Raw genomic sequence first — 20,347 nt, forward strand, 5'->3', positions numbered from 1 at the left:
TTTAAATGTATACCGCTGTTTAGCTCAAAGTATTTCACTTTAAATCATATACACCTTGCATAAACAGCTTGTAGTTAAGTTTCTCTTAACTCATTATTTTACCACTTTGCTGTTTTGTAAACACTCATTTATGCCTGACAAGTATGTTACTCTAGTAACCCGGGAGCCCTTCAGTTTTGAGTGTATGTCTGTAACCAGCCGGACTGGTTTTCATAATTAAAAGATAAATAGTTGTTAAATCCCAAAGTAAATGTTCATTTCACCAATACTGAGCAGATGACCCAACTGAAGCTTATGAACATAATAATGTGATATCTTGTCACCCTGGATAAGGGTATCTGCTAAGAAATTGAGTAATAATAATGATAGTTTTCAAAATGATATATAAAACCCCCATACCTGCATTTTGAAATGGGCTTTAGATTTATATTAGTAAGACCTCTGTGTGGTTAAGAGATATCAGACAACTCTGTAACAGAAACTACAAGTAAATTGTTGTATTAGCATAACTAGTATACTTCTTATAAAGGTTCTAGAATACTTAATTTAATGAAAGCATTTTAAGTTTTAAAACACTGTTGATAGGCAAATCCATAAAGAAACTGTTTTGTATGTGCTATGTTATGTCTGCTAAAAGAAACTTAATTCATAAGTGTTAAAAAGGGGTTCACTCTAGACTGAGGGAAACCAGAGAACAACATGACAACATAGTATTGCAAATGTAGAGATTCATCCAGGGGTCAGATCATAAGGTGCCAGGCCTATGTTTATTTATGTATTTTTAAATGAGGCTGCCTTGTTCAAATATTTTTATACGATATGATTGTGGTGACTGCATGTCCCAGTTTTCATCACTTTGTCCCAGTTTTGAATGTATTATCTCAATATCATAATAAAAGCCCAAAGAACCTTCAAGAAACTAACTAGAAGTAATACAGGTGAAAATGCTTTAGCAGTCAAGACTGTGCACATCACAGTACCAAATGTGAAACTTTAAAATGCAATATTATTAAATATTAGTAAATCAACAGATTTGCACGGGCTACTTTACTGTTTGGTTATTTTACTTGCAAAAGGAATAACAATATTACATATTTTAAGTTAAATAAATTAAATTGAGCACTAAAAAACTTGAGAACTCCATCAGTTATTTTCTCAGTGAAGCCGTGCATTGCCTTTCAGTCTTATTTTGAGAAATACTTATCCCACTCCAGCTTAAATAATAAAAACGTTTAAAGACATTATAAAAATGGCTAGTTCTACAATCAGGAGAGCTGCAGTATTATTTTACTAGCACATATGGACAAGGCATATGGAAAGCAAGGGAGGCCATAGAGGGGATATGGGTGGGGGTGGTAAAAGCATGATACAGTTAACGAAAGAAAAGAGCCTTGAGCTATTAAAATGCAAAACCCTGGTGTTATTCTCTTATGTCTGTTAATTGGACTTCAGTCATCGCTAGAAAATGACAATAGTTAATCTCAGCACACCATGTTGCTCTTCCGCACTACCGACGACGCCAGGACGAACGTAAGGGGCGACGTATGCAAATTAACCGACGCCGGGACGCAACGTAAGAGCCGACGTATGCAAATACACGCTCCCCTCGCCCGGGCTGCAGTTCCCGGATGTATTGTACTGTCGCACCTCCCCCCCCCAACCACCACCTCCTCCTCCTCCTCCTCCTCCTCCTCTTTAAGCTCCACCACCAACCTCCTCCGCTTCTTCTCCCCTCCCTGCGGGTCTGTCCGAGCCACTGCAGTGAAACCGTCATCGGTAGAAAGAGAGAGAAAGAAAGAGAGAACCAGCCAGCGAGCCTCCCTCCCGACACCGAGAGCTGCCCATCGAGGAGACCGCCGCTGAACTGCGTCGCCCCCCCCAACCCCGTGTCTTTGAAATCCAGTTGTACCGTCGTGCCAGAGAAGACATTTCAACAACCGACCGGCAATATGGTAAGGACGGCTCTTATAAAATATATCCTCTCTGTATACACTCGCATCTTCATTTAATAGCCCCGCAGAACGCACACCAGTACGCGCCCACGCCACGGCAGACGCATTAAAAACACACACGGAGTTGCCGGTAAAGCCAGACACGCAGCTCTTTTGGAAAACGAGCAGGATTTGATAAAAAAAGACGAGAAAAACCACCGTGCTGGCGTAATAATAACACAAACATGTCAGGCTGGCCCACTTCCCCGACTGCTCCTGCTCCTGCTCACCGTATTCAATCTCCAGCAGTAGAGCTGCCCCGCAGTAAATACACTGCTGGTGCACATTTTGCACAACTGTACATTTTAATGGCGCTAGTTAGTAAGAGAAGGGAGGGGGGGGAAATGAAGATCGGAGCATTGGAAGTTGCCCAGCTCGATATTTCTGAGATCATCCAGGGGGCTGATCGGGGTTAGAAATGCTTTTCTCCCACGTTTGTCCACAAAAGCCCCGTTTCCAGCTGGTGCATGCCTGTCCAGAGCTGTCTACGCTGCAAAGGGAGGGCGATGGCGTGAGCTGTGCCACTACTGTGTGTGTGTGTGTGTGTGTGTGTGTGTGTGTGTGTGTGTGCGCAGTTTTTGTTTTCGAGGCGATCGTGGTCTCCTTCGTGTGGAAATGAGGAAACCCGGGTGTCCCAGCTTGGTAAAACCACCAGCTGCTTTATCCCGATCCTTGGGAAAGAAGTTTGGATCTGGTCTTTTTGCATGGGAGCTGGTCTTTCTGTCGTCTGGGAATACGGGGTTGCGTCCATCATTATTTTCAGTCTACCATAATCATCGTGGTCTCAAATAACGCCCTACATTTCTCTCTCTCTCTCGTTCACTAGCAATGCAGCGTTTCTGTGCGGGATGTAGATCTAGTTTTATATGCAAGACTATGTCATGAGAAACGAGCTCTTTTTTTAGTACGGGCCTCGTCTAGCTTTGTCATAATGTCAGGTATGTGTAGCCACCAGTATTATTATTGCAGTGTGATCAAAATGCACTGCGCAGGAACAGACTGCCTCTATGAAAATGAGTGGTTGCATGTAGTACTCTTGAGGATATGTCGTGCATTATGTAGGAACATGCATGTACAATGACTGGATTGTTGATGACTATAGAAACACGTATGCCTTTTTGTCGGTGTCATGCACTTCCCTTTCCTGCGACATCTAAGACGGGTTTCTCCTCGGGGTGGCTTTTGCCTCTCGCCCACACTCCTGACTCCTGTTTTCATTCATCTGGGCTGCAATCATTAATTTGCCCTTTCCCAAAAGAATCGGTATCCTAGACTCCTTGAACTCCAGATCATAATTTGTCATCCTATCCCTCCATGTCACTCCCGGCAGCCTCCACTGAAATTTCCCCTTGAAACCTAGCAGCCCAGCCAGCCCCCACACCACCCCTTTTTGGTTTTGCCTGGTAGCTGGCCAGTTGCTGCTTCAGTGTAGGTCTTGTCCCATAAACAAAAGAGAAGCACCACTAAAATGGTCGTTTAATTCCTTGATTTTTTTTTTTTTTTTTTAATTTATTTTATTTTAGGACAGGGTTTATGTGACAAAACATAAACATGCTTGAGTCTTGTAGTTGTAAACATGTGGCATTCTGCACAAACAGTCTAATCAAACTCATTTAAGGACGAGATGGCAATGAAATTCAAACCCACTTGTTTTTGAAGCCCTAAACTAAATCTTAAAATACCCTCAACATAATTAATGACTTGGTCAAACCAGGTTATTGATGCTGGGGATTCGTGTGAATTCCCTCCATGTTTATATAGCGGTCACATTGAATAGCTTCAGCCAAGGAAAGCATCCCATTTGTGTAAGTATTGATGCAACTTTGTTTAAATCTACTCTATGCAACTTGCATTATCTTTTGAGTTACATTAATCAACATAAATACTGACACATATATAAACAAATGTTAGTCAAGCTTGTTGTGGCTTAGAAGTTCTTTGGAAAGACATAGCAGCATATTGTTCAATTGATTAATCATATAATCTTGCTCTAGTTCAGGATGACATAAGATATTTTCAGAAATATATGAAAGTGAAATGTTTTCTCGGGGGTGTGCATTCCTACTATGCTGAAGACGTCTTCAGTAGGGGAAAACGGTGGCATTATACAAAGCATCAGCTCCGGATACACCCGTTGATTGTCTCCAACTAAATATTAATTAATATTCACCTAAGCAATAAAATGTCTTGTAGATGGCAATGGCAAGGAAGAGTTGAGTTGCATCAAGGGAAGAAAGTAAAATGAATAATTGCTGCATAAATTATATTTGCCCATATCCTAGAGGCATATATATATACTTTAAAAAGTCATTCTAAACAAGAAATCTAATGTTGCATGTTGAACAGATTAGCAAACCCTGCTTTTGCCAAGCTAACCATATTTATAGATGTGTGTATATAATTTTTTTTTTTTTTGTTCCTCTGTTTCATGGTACTGAAGAATTTAAAAAAAAAAAAAAAAAAAAAAAAAAAAAAAATATATATATATATATATATATATATATATATATATATATACTAATTTGTAATGCTTAATACTTGAATTTTGTTTGGCACAGACCTTATTATACTAGAACACCCCCCAGTAAGACAACTTAAACTACCAAACCTCATTGAAGCTATGTATAATTACTATACTATTATAAAATTTTCCCAAAACGATGCTAGGACAATTTAACACAATGTACATGTAATTTAAATAGCTGAGGGAGTCTAGTATATCCTTCAACATATGTTGACAGGATGTATACTACAGATAAACAGATGGTCACACCTACAACTGTAGAATTTATCTGCATATTTATGTACGAGAATCAAAATATAAAACATTTCCTACAAAAGTCTAATGCTTAATTGTGTGGTGGGGGTGCAGTTGAGATTTTTCCTTGCAGTTTCTAACACCAATCCTCAATGTTGAAAAGGACAAGGAAACTAAGCAATATATGCATATAATAAAATGAGAATAGAAATTCTGCCGTTAAAATGTATGGGGGCTTATTAGCACCAAAATGTACCTTATTTAATCTCTCGACAACTTTATAAAATATTTTATAAAAATATTACATAAAAGTAATCCGAAATCTACTTTTATTGCAATATTTTGTATTTAAGAAACAAGATGTGTTTGTATATATGTGTGTGTATATATCCGTCTCACAATCGGCCTCTGTGGATCCACTGCTGGACTAAGGCCTCCACAAGATGTTCTTCCCATCTTCTATGTCTTTTGTTATCTGTTCCATCGCTTCCTTTGTCCATTGTTGATCTATATGTGTATATGTCATGGGGGGAAAAGTGCACCCGCAGCCAGTCATCTTGTGAAGTCCGGGTCTCTGGGCTTATTCTGTTTCCATGACAACCTCTGTAAACGAATGCAGCGCTTCATGTTCAGCAAGCAGGTCATCCTATCAGTGACACCGTTAGCCAGCAAGCACCCTTGCCAGACGGGCATCTTAGTTTCGGCACTAATGACCCATTTGGCCCGTCGGGTTGTGTGGTATCTTGTATCACTGATTGTTTTGCATCGAGTTATTCATAGTGTCTAATGTAGAACACTAACTTTAACTTCAAAAGTGTGAACCTGGACATTTACTACACCCTATCTTTTCAAGTTCTCTATCTGTGAACTGCAGTCTTCACACTTGCGAATGTGTCATACTAAGTTTGCTCATAAAATAAATAGGAACTTCTGCCTCTCTCGGTGCAAAATTCAGATTTATAAACCCATTGAGTGCCAAGAATGTAGTTTCTTATGGGTTCCAGCCACACAGTAGTAGGAAGTTGCTAATGATACATTTGAACTGTATTATTTTTACCATAAGGTAATTATCAGTAATCAGTCTGTGAAGATTATTGAAATGGAGTCAAATCTACAAACATCATTATATATGAACCATTTATCATTGCATGGGTTTTGCAGCCTAATGTGTAGCTTCTGAGGAAAAAAAAAAAAAAACTAGTTTTAATCAAATTTAAGACCTGATTGAATCATGTATTCCCGTGGACCCTTTGATGGATTCCTCTGCCGCAGTTCTTGGTTGCATGTTGTTAGAGCTGAATCGGTAGCCAATCACTCAGCATGAGAATTGTCTGTTTTAATGGCTTGGATACACATCTCTTGATATGGGATCTTTTGAATACGAATCTTTAACTGCTTGGTCTCCCCTTCCCCTTGTATTCATGGTTAATTAATCTGATCTAAAACCTCACTGTCACAGGAGGCTGTTAAGTATTCATGCGTTTCAAGGACTGAAGTAGTTTCTTCCCTCCTTTCTTCAGGACTTCATGTGATTTTAATTGGACTCATGAGTTGTGATGGATTTGGGGCAGTAGTTAATGCATTTGCTTCACGTTTTTTTGCAAGCAGAATTGGCATAACATTTTGTAAATACGGTGAGCTGCTCCAACCTTGCGATGCTTTCACTAAGCCCGACATAATTGACAGTCGATCTCGATTTAATTATTTAAATTAAGTATATTTTCTAGCCAATGCTCTGGTTGGGCAGCTTGCCCTTCTGTTGACCTGTCATGTCATGGCAAGGTCCTCATGTTTGACATACCTGTGCCAGAGATCTGCTCAGAGATTGGACACTAGTTGCAGCTGTTGAAGAGGTCTGTAGAGTAAGACAGTTTTGCCTTTTTAAATAAGCTCCTTAATAGGATGGGTGGTACAATGTTATACTGCCCTAAAGACTACAATATCAGAGGGTGCTTATTTCTTTTGTGAACAACTAAAAAAAGTTATTCTTGGCTAATGCACTATTGTACAGATATTGTATGTGCGAACTCACAATATTGTTTAAATGTTGTCAGTGTTTTTCTACCTATAATTCTGCGTTCTTTTGCAGACATTCCCCACTGCAGATTACATAATGAAGAGGAAGGCTGAATTAATGAAGCTTTCATTTCCCTTTTCAGACGCCTACTACATATCATTAGCCTAAATTCTGTTTGAAACCCTAATTAATTAAAATAGTTGTTAAATACTTGACTAGTTGGACGTTTGAGTTTTTAATGCAAATATACAGAAATATTCTTGAAGTGAATGTGTAAGTGCTACCGTGGCATAATTGGATACCATTCACAAATCAATTTTCTTTTATAGGGTTATATAACTTTTCTATTGCTTGAAGCCATTTAGTTTATGAAAAAAAAGAAACTTCTCCAATGTAAATTTAAAAATAGGGCAGTTTAGGATTCTATTATCAGAAATACTGTACTACTGCTGACAAAGTCAAGGCACATAGAGTACATTTCAAGGAACTGCCATTTGTTCTGTCATATTAGTACAGAGTTCCTCTACATGTTGAGCACTAATGCCACTTAAAAGCTTTACCTTTTATTATATTAGCGTTTTATGTAAGAGAGCTGAATCACTTTTCTGCCTGTTGTCTGACGCACTATGTTTTATACTTCCAGGGAAATTGCTGTTCTTTCAGTTCATGTGAAAATATCATATATTGGTTTCTGGTTTAAGGTCAATGAATCATTGCCTGGTACCTACCCCCTTCCTAAACTGCTCCTTAATGCTGTACTACAGTAACTCTACTTCATGGGAAAGCAGGTCAGCAGTATAGACTTGTTTAGTTTTACATCTAAAAACAAAACTTGTTTAAGAGCGGCAACTTATCTTACTAACTGATAATGTTTGGGGTTTCCTTTGTGCGTGTGTGCGCGCGACAAGCATTGATAGGTTGAAAGGTGTGAGGCAGTTTCTTACTGACTAAAGCATATGGTCACCGTTTCTTAGATTTAAGCAAACTAATTCAAGTATTATCGAGATACCATTGCCAGACAACCAGGACTTGTCCATCCGTTATGCTCTTTAAATAAATAAAGCCAGTAATCAGCCCCTTTGACTAATTTTAAAGAAGTTTCATTCATCCACAGAAGTATTGGTGAAATTAGCCCATGATGTAAAAGTCTGACATTTTTTGTCTAATGTAATCCAAGACCAATGAAGGCTTAAGAATAATTAGGGGAGAAGAAAAGGAAGTTACAGCTTAGATAGCATTCAGTGTATTTTTTTCTTGTTTAGTCTGTGTTAAAACAGGTTAACATTGGATACAGTTGGAAACAGAAAACAACAACTGGGGAATTATTAATATAATCCCTAAATGATCCAGCCCATTTGTCCAATAATTCTATTTAATGAACTTGTGATGTTGGGAAATAGGGTAAACCCAATGCCCTACATTTCTGAAATTGAATTAATATCTAGTACACAATCATCAGGGTTGTTTTAGACTTAAGTGCTAGATTTGTATTGCTCTTTAGCATGTGTTGGATTTTCAGCAGTGCTGTACAAAAAGTGCCTCAAATGTGATTATTAATGAAATATTATTTTGGCTAATGCATTTTACTTAAAATGCAATGGGTTAAAATATATACAGTATATAATAAGACATTGATTTTTGAATGAAGATTACATGATTTCTGTGCTCGTTGGAATATGTTAGGTTTAATTTCCTTCACTCTCCTTTGAGAAACCATTTTTGTTTGGACAGTGATAATCCAGTCCTTCTCATGCTTAAAATTGGGTTTTCTGTAGAAAATGTTAAAATACAGCAGCATTATCACTTACAAACCTCATGTGCTCTGTAGTAATTAGGTAGTTTTAATATATCTTAATCCCTTAATTATGAATATCTGAATGAAGGATTAGTTTAAGACTCGGCATAAAATGTTTTTGTTGCAAGTCAACATATTGGTCATTCTATTTAAAAAAAAATATATATATTTTTGTGTGAAATTGAGTTTAGAAAGAAGTTGGCCATGTAAAGGTTGAAGCGTTAACCTGACCTCACACTTGCAGTAATCCTAAATCCTGCAATCCCCTTTGCCTTATTTCATTATCTGTGGGACCTAAAGTTAAACCAGCATTGACCACTGGTGCAGTTCCAATACTGTACTACCTGAAGTTTAGTACTTGTGTAAACTTTTAAAGGTAGTGACATGTAACAGTTCTCTACTTGTTTGTGGCACTTTGCGTTTGACACATTTTAGTACTTTTTGAAATATCCCTATGCACATAAACATGAACAAATACCTACCTCTTTTAAGTCATTACTGTAAAGAAGCTGAAATCTAAATACATTATACCTTTCTTAATCCTTAGCTTTGTTTTATTAGATCTTTTAAAGATTAGATTGTATATCTTAAGCCAAGAACAAGGTAGCCTTCTTTAACTCCCTCTGTTCATATTAATACATACTGTTTCCAGTTGTAGTTGATAATTACTATTTGGATACATATCTCGGGCTCCATGTTGAGTTTGACTTGACTGAACAAATTGCAGATTTTTAGGAAAAATATTGAATCGTACCGTTTGTTTGAAATTGTAATGGCATTTCCACTTTGTAGAACTGGTGTGAACTTTTTTCCTATTACCCTAGTGTATCGCCTATTAAATGTAATTGACAAAAATAACGGAAAGGCTAATCCACAAGTGCAAACAACTGTATGACATCACCTGTGTCAGCTTCCCATTAAGCATGCTGTATTTAAAAAATAGGCTTCTATGGACAAACTCCAAGGGTGTAAATAAGTTTCTTTTTTGTTTAAAAGATTAATGGGATATAAGCTTTCTAGACATTGATGAACATAAGTCAGATTGTCAGTTAGTAAGAGAGGAAAGGTAGGGTGCAGGTGCAAGTGAATTACTTCAGTTTCACATTTATTGGGAAATGGTCGAAGCCACACTGTGATCTCAAGACAAGGTAGATATTTTTGTTCTGTTTTTTTTTTTCTACAAATATATTTATGGGTAAAATGCCTGTGTGTTCTTTTAATGACCTAGTGAGTGAAATATTTCCTTTTTTCAGAGAGAGAAACGTCCTTTTGTTTTTCCAAGCAGGGCTCTTCGCAATTCACGGCAACGCAAGTTCCAAAGTGGCATAAGACAGGGAAAATTGGCAGCTAATAAAATGCTTTCTCCCTCTTCAACATGACTACCTATGGGACTGTGCTCCACGTTCAGCAGAGACACTGTCAGTTGAAACAATGAGGGGTGTGCAGAGTGTAACTGAAGTCTGTCAGAGAATGGATAGGCTACATGCTGTGCAGCACGGGTGGTGCAGCAGTTTCTGGGATCTTATTATGCATTCAGCTCTGCCTGGATGCAATGTGCCAAGTAAGCTATTCATGCTGGAAGGCCGTTGACATATTTAAGTCGGGATTTCCCTGGCCAGAAACCCCATGTTGTCTTGCACAGCTGACAGTGCGCCACTATCGAAGGGAGGGCGGTATAAGTGCTGCAGATAAATCACAGTAGGAGGAGGGCTAGTGCACATCAACCAGGTCCGCTTGTCACCATCTCAAACGCTGCTCGGCTTCCCCAGCTCTTCTGAATTAAGTGGGGAAACTGAATGTTTGCTTTGGACAATATTGTGAATTCTTCAGTTTTTTCCTACATAAGACAAATCTCTACATGCCTCAAACAAAAGGTCTTTATTTGTAGCTTTTATCCTTTATCGGTAGTTCATTTAGAGACTGCGTGCAGCTCCACAACCTCATCAGTGTCCTATAAATGGCTCTGTTGTCTCCAAACAATCGTGCTTTGCTTCATTAGATTTTTCTTCACATGCCTGTGATGCACTATACTGTAATTTATGGTGTTGTATGCTGTATTTTGACTGTTGGTTTAACCTTCCTACATGCAGGTAGATAGCACAATGTGGACTTCATTAGCACCTGATAAATCTGAATTATTAACAGGCTGCTTTATCTCAAGAGCACCAGAAATAGTTTTTATTTTGCAAAGGCAGCCTAGACTTTTCATTCAGTTTATTTTATAAAGGCATTGTGATTCACCCGAGTAAATATAATTAATCTGTTTGGCCTTGTATTGTGTAACAAGTATTCAAAATTGGTTACATTATTTTAGAGAGCTTATATAGACTTGTACAAATCCACTGTTCTTGTATAGTAAATTACCAGCATGTGTTAAACATAATAATCGGTTTGGTGATTTCTCTGACATGCTGGTACAGGCCTGGTCTTCCCTCATACCATTATAGACAACATACCACATAACCAAGCATTGCAAATGTGGATAAAACGCATCAATCCAAAGTGACTTAACTGCTTATGAGAAAATCTTGGGGACTGAGGAGCACATACTCAATTGTGTGTGTGTTAAATCAGTGAATTGTCATGTATTCACATTTTTCATAAAACCATTAGCCAGGCACCTCAAAGAGCACTTCAAAACAGATATATATATTCCATATATATATATATGGAACAGTTTCATATACCATGGTTTGATTGGTTGGACTTGGGGTTTCACAGGGTTTGACATGAACATAGATGTTGTAAATGTACACAATTTGCATAGCTCTCACGTCACATTGAGGCTCTACCTCACATTCGCACCTTGTTGGTAAAATCTCATGCGTTCCCCCCCACTCCGCCCCCTCAACAAATACATGCTGAGTGATTTCTGTCACCACAATTTTTTTTTTTTTTAATAAGGTGACATCTCATGCATTGACATTTTGAAAACTTGAGAGATACGAGTTTGCAAGCTAGTTCTAAAGCATTTAGTTTTCAATTCCTTTAAATGGCACATTTAAGCATGATGACCTCTTAATGCAGGTGCTAGAGAGAGTTAATTTTTCATGGCGCTCTTTTTCTGTGTGCTCTCGTTGTGCGGTTGCTCATAAGGGTGTTCCCTCCACGCAATGAAAAGCCTTATTATGATACAGGCAGCCACTCCCGTGTGCATGAACAGAAATGATTAAATAAGCTTCGCAAATGCCTTTTGTGAACATTTTACCCATTTGAGTTCCTGTTGCTGTGTTGTAGGCAATGCTGTGAGCATCCAGAATGTTCTATGGTGAACCTTTTTCATTTATACCAGGACAGATTTGGTGTTGATTTTAATTCTACCTCATACAACCTTATAAGCCTCACCAAGATAAATATTGTAGGCCTTGAACTGCCCAGTAAATTGCAAGCACTACCTTGTGTCAAATTTACATTTCCTGAAGCGTTACCATGACAAAATGAGGCTGTTTATTAATTTGCAATACTCCTTATGGGCTAATTTCATATTCAGTGACTCAATTTGTTTTGTGTTTAATGCAAATTAAGCAGTTGTGTTCTTATGAAATTAATTAAGTGCAATGTGCTTTTTGAGTGCTTTACTGATGCTGCTGAATAATTGTTCAAGAAACTCAAGAGTGTATTCATTAGGTATTAATCCATCATGAGAAACAAAAGCAATTTACTGTAGTCTTACCTTGTTAGTACTTGGTGCTGCTATTGCATTGGATTCTGTCATTAGAATATCTAATATGTTTGATAATTTGCAAAGTCACAGATATTGGGGTGGTTGGGTGACAGAAGGTTTACTTAATTAAATGGTTACAAGTAGAGATGTGTGCAATTAACTAATTTAATGGACAGTGGAAAAATGTGGCTTTACCCACTTATTTCTCATAAGTAGATGTAGCATCCTCTCATAGCTGGCCATTGTAAGCTTGCTTAGCAACCATACTTCTCTCCATTACTAAAATGCTTCAGCTTTTGGCAGCCCTGGAACTCAGTGTAGTTCCAATGTATACATGTCCCACAGAGGTCCTGAGAGACTGTAGACAATGCCCTCATTTCCAGCACAGCTGTGTGTTTACTCTCATTCCTGATATTGCCAGTTGTTATAGTGATTGCTTTTTAAAGACAAAGAGGAAATCTAGCACTACACACTGGATTGCTCATCTTAACACACATGCTCTTCATACATGGCAAATGTTCTGCACTTTTTCTTTTATCCTCTTGTGTGTCAATAATGTTGCAGTAAAGATCTGTATAAGAATGATGTACTACTTCAAAACAGGTTAAAAAGGGAATACATTCACTGCTTTCAGACTGGAGACACTATCCAGCAGATCCTAGTATCCACTGTCCAATGAATTGCAAAAACCTTTGAAGCAGTCTGTCCACTTGTTACAGAATTCAGTTGGAGCTTCACGAAATTCAAGCTCTTTTGGCTAGATGTTTTTTCTGTCCTTCTCCATCTTTACACATGCTACAGTATCTAGCCACTAATAAGTCTTGCTGTGTAGGTCTTGCTATGACGCGCTATGGAGATGGAAGCTATATAATTTTGCTCATTCTTTCACAAGAACAGAGAAGGAATAAATGTCAGTAATGGAACTCTTCTGGCACTCCTGCTGCCGTAATGATGGGTTAAGTTATTCTGGGATTCCACTTGGTAGATTTTATACATAGCATTTAAAAAATATATATATACAAATGTATAATGTACTGCCAGTGCATGTTTTTTTTTAAGCTAGATTGAAAATGTGTAGGCTAATCCTCATCTATTCTCTTTTCTCTTTAGGGAAATGAAGCAAGTTATCCCTTGGAAATGTGCTCGCACTGTGAGTATTTTTTCTTTTGTGCATAAAAATAAAATGTTTATTGACTACTTGGGCTTCTTACCTGTTCATCTTTCTCTATCTTTAATAATGTGCCCTAGGAGTGTTAGAATGATGAACAATGGTGAATGTGTGATGTCCTTTCCATATGTTGAATATTAATAATGCAAATCAAAATTAAACAAGCAGGTGACGTGAAAGCAGCCTTCACCTCAGACTTCCTTTGTGGATGTCAATCTGTCTGTTATTTGTGGATCAATAGTTTGTTCAAGTGAAGCTAATCCAGCCTCCTTGAGTGACTCACCATGAAGGGTGTTTCTCAGATGTTTCTGAGGGGACATAACTATTCACATGCAGAAGGACAGGGAGCAATGCTTTCTTTCTCAAGAGCTAAGTGCAGCAATATTGCGAAGGCCGTGAGCGACTGCAAGAAGTTGCTGCACCACATCAAGGTCAATTCCAGGGCTGCAGGCGGACTTATTTATTTTTAGTTTTGATATTCCGTTTTAATTGGTTTCTGGCCTTCTGTCATTTGTTTATAAAGGCTACAGTCTTAGTGTCGCTGCAGTCATTGTCAACTTGCTCTATTTGTATTTCAGATTCAGCCCAGGTAAGGTTTCAGGAAATGCGTAGTTATTAATCACATTGGCCTGTGAACTTCATAGTTGGTATTGCATGTGTCAAGCTTTGGAGGCCATTGCATTTCTTTATTGGCTTTTAAATCACTGCAAATGCACATCCAGGATGATTCAGAGACACTTTACATGTTTTATGTGCATTTTGGTTTTTGAAATCTTACTCATGAATTAGTTTTAAGTGAAGAAGTAAATAATCAGGGTGGCTGACTTGACATAGTGATTGATGGGCAAAGCAAATGAAAAATAATCTTCTGCAATATCAAAAGAAAAAGGACATTGCTTAACAATTTAATTGTGTAGTGAAATCTATTACTTCTTACCAATATTCCATTTGGAAGTACAATACTTTGACAACTGTTTAACATTGTAAGGTGACATTTCACTCCAGCCTCAGATGTTTTTGTATTGAAACAAAGTAATTGTTTATTAAGAAACACTGTCAGGTTTACAGCTCAGAATCTAGGTCTCTGTATTGCACCTGTAGTTTGTAGAAGATGGGGAAATAACTTCAGCTGCAGGCCAGTACAGGGTATTTCGAGACCTCCACCCTCCTCCCCTTTCTATTGCTGGCAGCTGTTGACCCAATCAAGAAGGCAGCCAACCTTAAGTCAGCATGACCAAGCCACAGTCGGGGCACTCGGCAGCCTCCGGACGTGCTCTGGTCTCCCATGACTGCCAGTGTGCTGCCGTAGTAAACATTGCAGTGAAGGCTGCGTTTCTCCATTGATATTAATGATCTCCTGCTTTATCTAGGAGGCCTGTTATGTTGTCAGTATGGGAGACTCTCCAGAAAGCCGATTAGTCACCTTGTTACACCAGTGATGTAATACACACAACTAGTTAACTTGTATTATTACTCTCCTACCCATTTTCTCAAGATAAGAATGGGGCAGTAATTGTCTAATGTTGCTCTTCTGTTGTGGTTAGTTATGTTCGAGTGCTGCCAAGTGCTTCTCGGGAGGAATGCAGTGAAAACAAATTGGCATCTTAAGAACTGGGTGATTATATTTCATGTCCATTTAAATGTTCAGCACAAAAGGTCTCCTAGTCCCTGCAAACTGCCATTCCAGTACTGAATAGCGCAAGTCAGCCATAGTTCACTGTACACAGGCCTCACACACACGAGGCTGCCAACTTACCAGCTTCCTTTCAGCATGACCTACTTTCACGTTTTTATTGTTGCCTCTGATTATATCCTAATTTAAAAATCTTTACCTTGAATTGAATACTGTACTTATAACCACCTCTGTTTTGAGGTTTCTGTGTTGTAACCATCCATAAATCATATGGCAATTGCAGTGCGATCAGTGTTTATCTATATAGTTTAGGTCACATGATGTAGTTTTACTTTACTGTTGGACTGTGATTTACTGTTGTATTATACAAGATCCTTCACTATGAGCTGAAATAAATCGGTCGGAGCCATTTCAAAATATTTTTGCTGCAATAAATTCTTCATAAAATGATACTAATTCAGTAAATGATGTTATGGTTCCTGTAATGAAATTAGTTTTGATTTTCCTTAAAATGTTTCCAACATGTTAGAATTGCATGAAAAAAATGTATGCAGTATTTTTTGTAATTTATATATACATATAAAAAAAAAAAAGTGTGGGTGTTCTTAACTTGTTGCTTATATTATGCTTGTATAGAATTGTTTACCTTGATAATTAGACTCTTGTCTCGTAATTTTAAGACTAGACGATTAAGCCTACATATTAAACCGGTGTAATCCAGCTCATTTTGTACCCACTGGTGCCTGAAAGTGTCTGTAGCTGTCTGCAAGCTCCTAAAATAACCTGGGTCAGTTAGCTGGGTTTCCTTGTTGCTAGGGGTTTCCCTGGGGGAGGGGAGGGGAGGGGGGTTTCTCCAGATCATTGTCTATAAATACTACTCCTGCAGATTTAAGCTTCATCACTGACTCTCTTTTAGATTCCTGCATTTAATTGTATATATTTATTACCATGCAAGCCTATGGATGGCAATCATGCATTGGATTAATTGTATTGATTTGGTTTGTAATGTGCATGTATGTTCATTTATTTATTCTTTGTTCTAAGTAATTGGGTATTAATGCTCAGTCCCTTGCAAGATCCGATCCATTTGAAACTCTTTTTGTAATTACTGTATTATTCTGTATTGAAGGCTTGCTATGACATTACACCCCCTTTTTGTGGTTGCCTGGTCACAGTTTATTGCAGCTAAAATGCTTCAGCTTCTCGAGTCAATTAATGTTCTTGTCTACTCTCCAATCCAAAATGACCAGCTCACTGCAGCGTACAGTTCTTGCCTTTTACTTCTCTAGCGTTTCACAGTGTAAGCTTTGAGTTCAGTGTTTGATGTTGATGACTTTGTCATGTAAGCACATAGCAGTTTTTGTATTTAGCTAATGGATTACCTTAAGTTATTGCAAGGCTTTTATTGATTTTTATTTTCTTGTAGAGGAACGATACCATCTGTCAATGTCCATCAAGCAATTGCTGTTTTTTTTTTCAATGATAAAATCTACTTTATTTTATTAGGTTTTGTATCATTTGCAAATTGCCTTATTTTACTTCTCATATAATAATAGTATAAGGCTGCTTTGGAATTTGTGGTAAAGAAATCCTTTTTAAGGTAGAGTACTGTTTGTGCTATGTGGCTCAATCTCTGGGAATCGGTTGTTCTTGCCCCCAGCAGGAAATCTCTGTAATAAGGAAGTGTTTTGCTTACAGCCTGCCTACCACTCCTACCTCTGATACTCCTACTAAGTTTACTTATTAACAAGTCTGGATATGTTTGTATCTATAAAGTACTGCACTTGTACACCAGGAAATTACTGCAGCTGTCTAATAACAAAATACTTATTTTTGGTTATTGTAATACTACTTGTTTGTCCAGTGGAACCTCTAGTGGTGTAACTTTGCAATGACAATAGTTCACAGACAGGCAGCACCCCTCGGAGCAGCCCAGGGTAGTCGGAGAAACGTCTGCAGCAGGTGTCAGAGTGCTGGCAAAAAGGTGCTCTAGGACAACAAGAGAAGTGTGTAGTTTATCTGTGTTAGGCAGAGGTTTGAATAATTATACTTAAACTGTATATTATATCCTTAGTATTGTCTGTCGAGTGTATGCCTGGAGGCAAAGGATTCCACAGTGTGAGTTCAGATGGATGTTTCTTATGAAAAGAGGTTGAGTTCATAGAGCTAGTCAGACTTGGAGCACTTTACAATAGATAGTTTGGGTGATTCCCAAAGCTGACATTTGGGAAATTGGGAGGTATTCAACATTATAAAATGTATGTGTATGGTCTGAGATGCCAGCATAAACACACACACCATCTAAAATGCTTATTTTTAGACTTCAGTTCATGAGATGGTGGAGAGTAGTGCAGAACAAGCAACTATGCTGGGGGAAGCATTTATCCAGAATTGCTGAGGCCATTTATTTAAAAATACATAGATTTAGTGAGAACATGACTGTCTTATTCTGTATTGTCTGTTGCTTCAGGTGCTCTCCGATAGTTTTATTGAACAGTCGCTGCAAAAAATATTAATGTTTGCAAATGGGGTTCTGCTGTGACCGTTCTGGGGTGATACAGTACATATACTGTAGTACAGTATATGTCCCCCCCTTGGGGCCAGATGTTTCGGATAAGGGATTGTGAACCTGTATATCCAATATTGTAATGTCAGGCCTGAATCATTGAATCAATCTGTATCTTGGTTATACTTTAGTACTAGACAATTGCACTGCTGGTATGAGTCAATGTAATTCTTAAGGCTTTTGGTTAAAAAATAACTTGGTCAAATTTGAGTAGCAGTACTTCAAAATATGCATCATAAAAACTGTTTAATAAAACCTGGTAGATGTTAATTTGGTGAACGTGTAAAAGTCATTACTTTGTGGTTTCAGTGTTAATATATATATTGTGTTCAAAGGTTATATTTAAATTTTTTGATTTAATTTGATTTTGATTTTTTTGTAAGCAGGTTTTTCAGGTGTTCACAAACATATACATAAATCTGCATGCAGGGCTCCCAGCAACAACTGCTACTTATCCAAGTGCTTAATCATTTGTTCATTTTTCATTAGTCATCAAGCAAAACCATTATTATACACCTTCAACAGCACAGTAGAAAGATGAATTAAGCATACTGCCATTTATCTCTTCAGCTAATATTGTGCATTCTAACATGCCGGGCTTGTTCGGATCTTTCATCTGCTCTGTGTAACGATTAATAGGCATATCGGTGTTTCAGGTGGACTGATTAGTGTTGCGGGGGGTGTCACGTGACTGGGTGAATGAGCTTAGTGTTAGTAACCCAGTATGTTATTTAAAGGCTTGCCATTAGTATTGTGCTAGAGAACAGCAGGTTGAGATCATCATGGCTGGCACAAACAAGAAACTGGGTAAGCTTTCGTCTGGGAATGGCAATTTTTATTAACTGCTGTGAGAAAGTTCACGATGACAGAGCTGTAACTATGTGTGGTGTTTTTTTTCTTCTTCCAGTCTTGTTTTCCTTATTTTCGAAGTAGTGCTTTACATTGTCGGTGTAGGTGTTTGCTTGTGGAAAAATTAACTGCAGTCTGCAAGCCTACGCTGCCACTGTGCTGTTGAACCTGTCCATTTTAATTTTTTTTTTTTTTTTCTCTTTCTCTATTCTAGTTGATGCTGACGAGATTAAAAGGCTAGGAAAGAGATTTAAGAAACTTGACCTAGATAACTCTGGCTCTTTGAGTGTAGAAGAGTTTATGTCCTTGCCTGAATTGCAACAGAATCCCCTAGTACAACGAGTTATCGACATATTCGACACGGATGGGAACGGTGAAGTCGACTTCAAAGGTAAGATTGAAATAATCTAGTGCATTTCTATAGTTTTTTTTGTAATTCAAAGTCTTTTCCTATTGCTGTTTTTATTCAGGGAGTCATTCTCGGGATTATTCAAGTACTTAATCTGTTCTGCTGAAAGAAAATAGTGGTAATGTTGCACGTTGCACTTCATTAAAATACCGTTGAAAGTTTACTTACATTGGTAAGTTAAAGTAAGAGGACACATGAAAGGTTTATTGTGTATAGGGAGACTGTATGTATGTAAAATGTCAAATACTAAATTAAGTTATTATCCTAGCTTAAAAACAAGTGCTTTTTTGTGAAGCGTCATTCATATGTCATGTTTTAATGATTAGACTGATCTTTAGGCTTCCTCTGTAATTATTAAAACAAGATGAATACTGATCGCTGGCTTGTTGAAAGAATGCAACAAATATTTTCAATGATTACTGACACTTTAAAATGTTAATAATGTACAAATACTGTATTTGAAGCCTTCGTTACTTAAGCCTGGGCATTGATCAAGGCCCACCAGGCATATCCATCAAGTCCATTTTAGATTTAGTCTGATTTAATCTACATTATTTGAGTAGTGAAAACTTACCTTATCTTTTTTCTCATTTTTCACTGCCAAAGCAGGTGTTCAATTATTCCTGTTCTACAAGGTTGTGTTAAGTAATGAGTTTCACATTGAAGAATAAGAATATTCAGATTTCCATAGTTTATACACGGCTCAATTTGACTTACCTGACTTGATTTTGTTTCCTTACACTTGGATTTTTTGCCCGTTATGGTTTTTACGGTACATTAATCGCTCATGATTAACGAACAGATCTTGGTTAATGTTAACATTGCAGGAATGTGGCCTGAATGTCACCTCTGGTTGGAAATGGATTCCAGCTTTTTAACATTAAACAATAATCTGCTGAGTAACTGAGTAGTGAATGGATAGCCCCTGCTCTCTCTAACTTGCAGTCAATCATTATGTAATGTTTTGGCTCTTCACTTAATCTGTGTGACCATGTTTAATGTCCCCCCTAAAAAAAAAAGGTAGTTTCACTTTTTCCAAGCACTAGTAACACTTTATATCCTACCTAAATCTTTGACCTCCCACACTGTGGTTTTTACTATAAAATGACTTAGTGGTGTCTGTCACCTATACGTTCAGTTTATTCTCAGCTTTCCTCAGCTGGAGTCTTACCACTCATAAATGCCATTTGACTTTTGACCCACTCTCTCTGGACCCACAAAGACTTCACATTTTGAATTATCTTATGTAAGCACAGTGTCTTCGAGCCAGTGTTTTTTTTTTATTGATTTATGATTAATATTTGTGTGATAGGGTTAATTTTCCTTTGAATAAAATAAGTGTACTGCAGAGTAGCACTACTAAACTGTACCATGTTCTCTTCTCTAGAATTTATAGAAGGTGTCTCACAGTTCAGTGTCAAAGGTGACAAGGAACAGAAACTGCGGTGTAAGTATATCTCTTTATTCCCGTGTTTGTGGTAAACATTTTCCATGAAA

General features: G+C 37.7%; 1 protein-coding gene across 2 annotated transcripts in view; it reads left to right on the forward strand.

Moving 5' to 3' along the window:
- The first annotated feature begins 1,655 nt into the window (after positions 1-1,655).
- LOC136718824 (calcineurin subunit B type 1) overlaps positions 1,656-20,347 on the forward strand; it is a 22,615-nt gene continuing 3,923 nt past the window's right edge. The window contains exons 1-4 of one of the 2 annotated variants that reach the window (XM_066696574.1): positions 1,656-1,952; positions 13,336-13,375; positions 18,656-18,832; positions 20,238-20,297. In XM_066696574.1, coding sequence (XP_066552671.1) covers positions 1,950-1,952; positions 13,336-13,375; positions 18,656-18,832; positions 20,238-20,297 — 280 coding nt within the window. In that variant the 5' untranslated portion in view covers positions 1,656-1,949. Of the gene's footprint in view, positions 1,953-13,335; positions 13,376-18,359; positions 18,400-18,655; positions 18,833-20,237; positions 20,298-20,347 lie in introns of those variants that run through there. The other variant, XM_066696575.1, reaches the window with a different exon arrangement.

The sequence above is a fragment of the Amia ocellicauda genome, chromosome 23 (assembly GCF_036373705.1).
Source record: "Amia ocellicauda isolate fAmiCal2 chromosome 23, fAmiCal2.hap1, whole genome shotgun sequence".
In the NCBI taxonomy this organism is placed as follows: domain Eukaryota; kingdom Metazoa; phylum Chordata; class Actinopteri; order Amiiformes; family Amiidae; genus Amia; species Amia ocellicauda.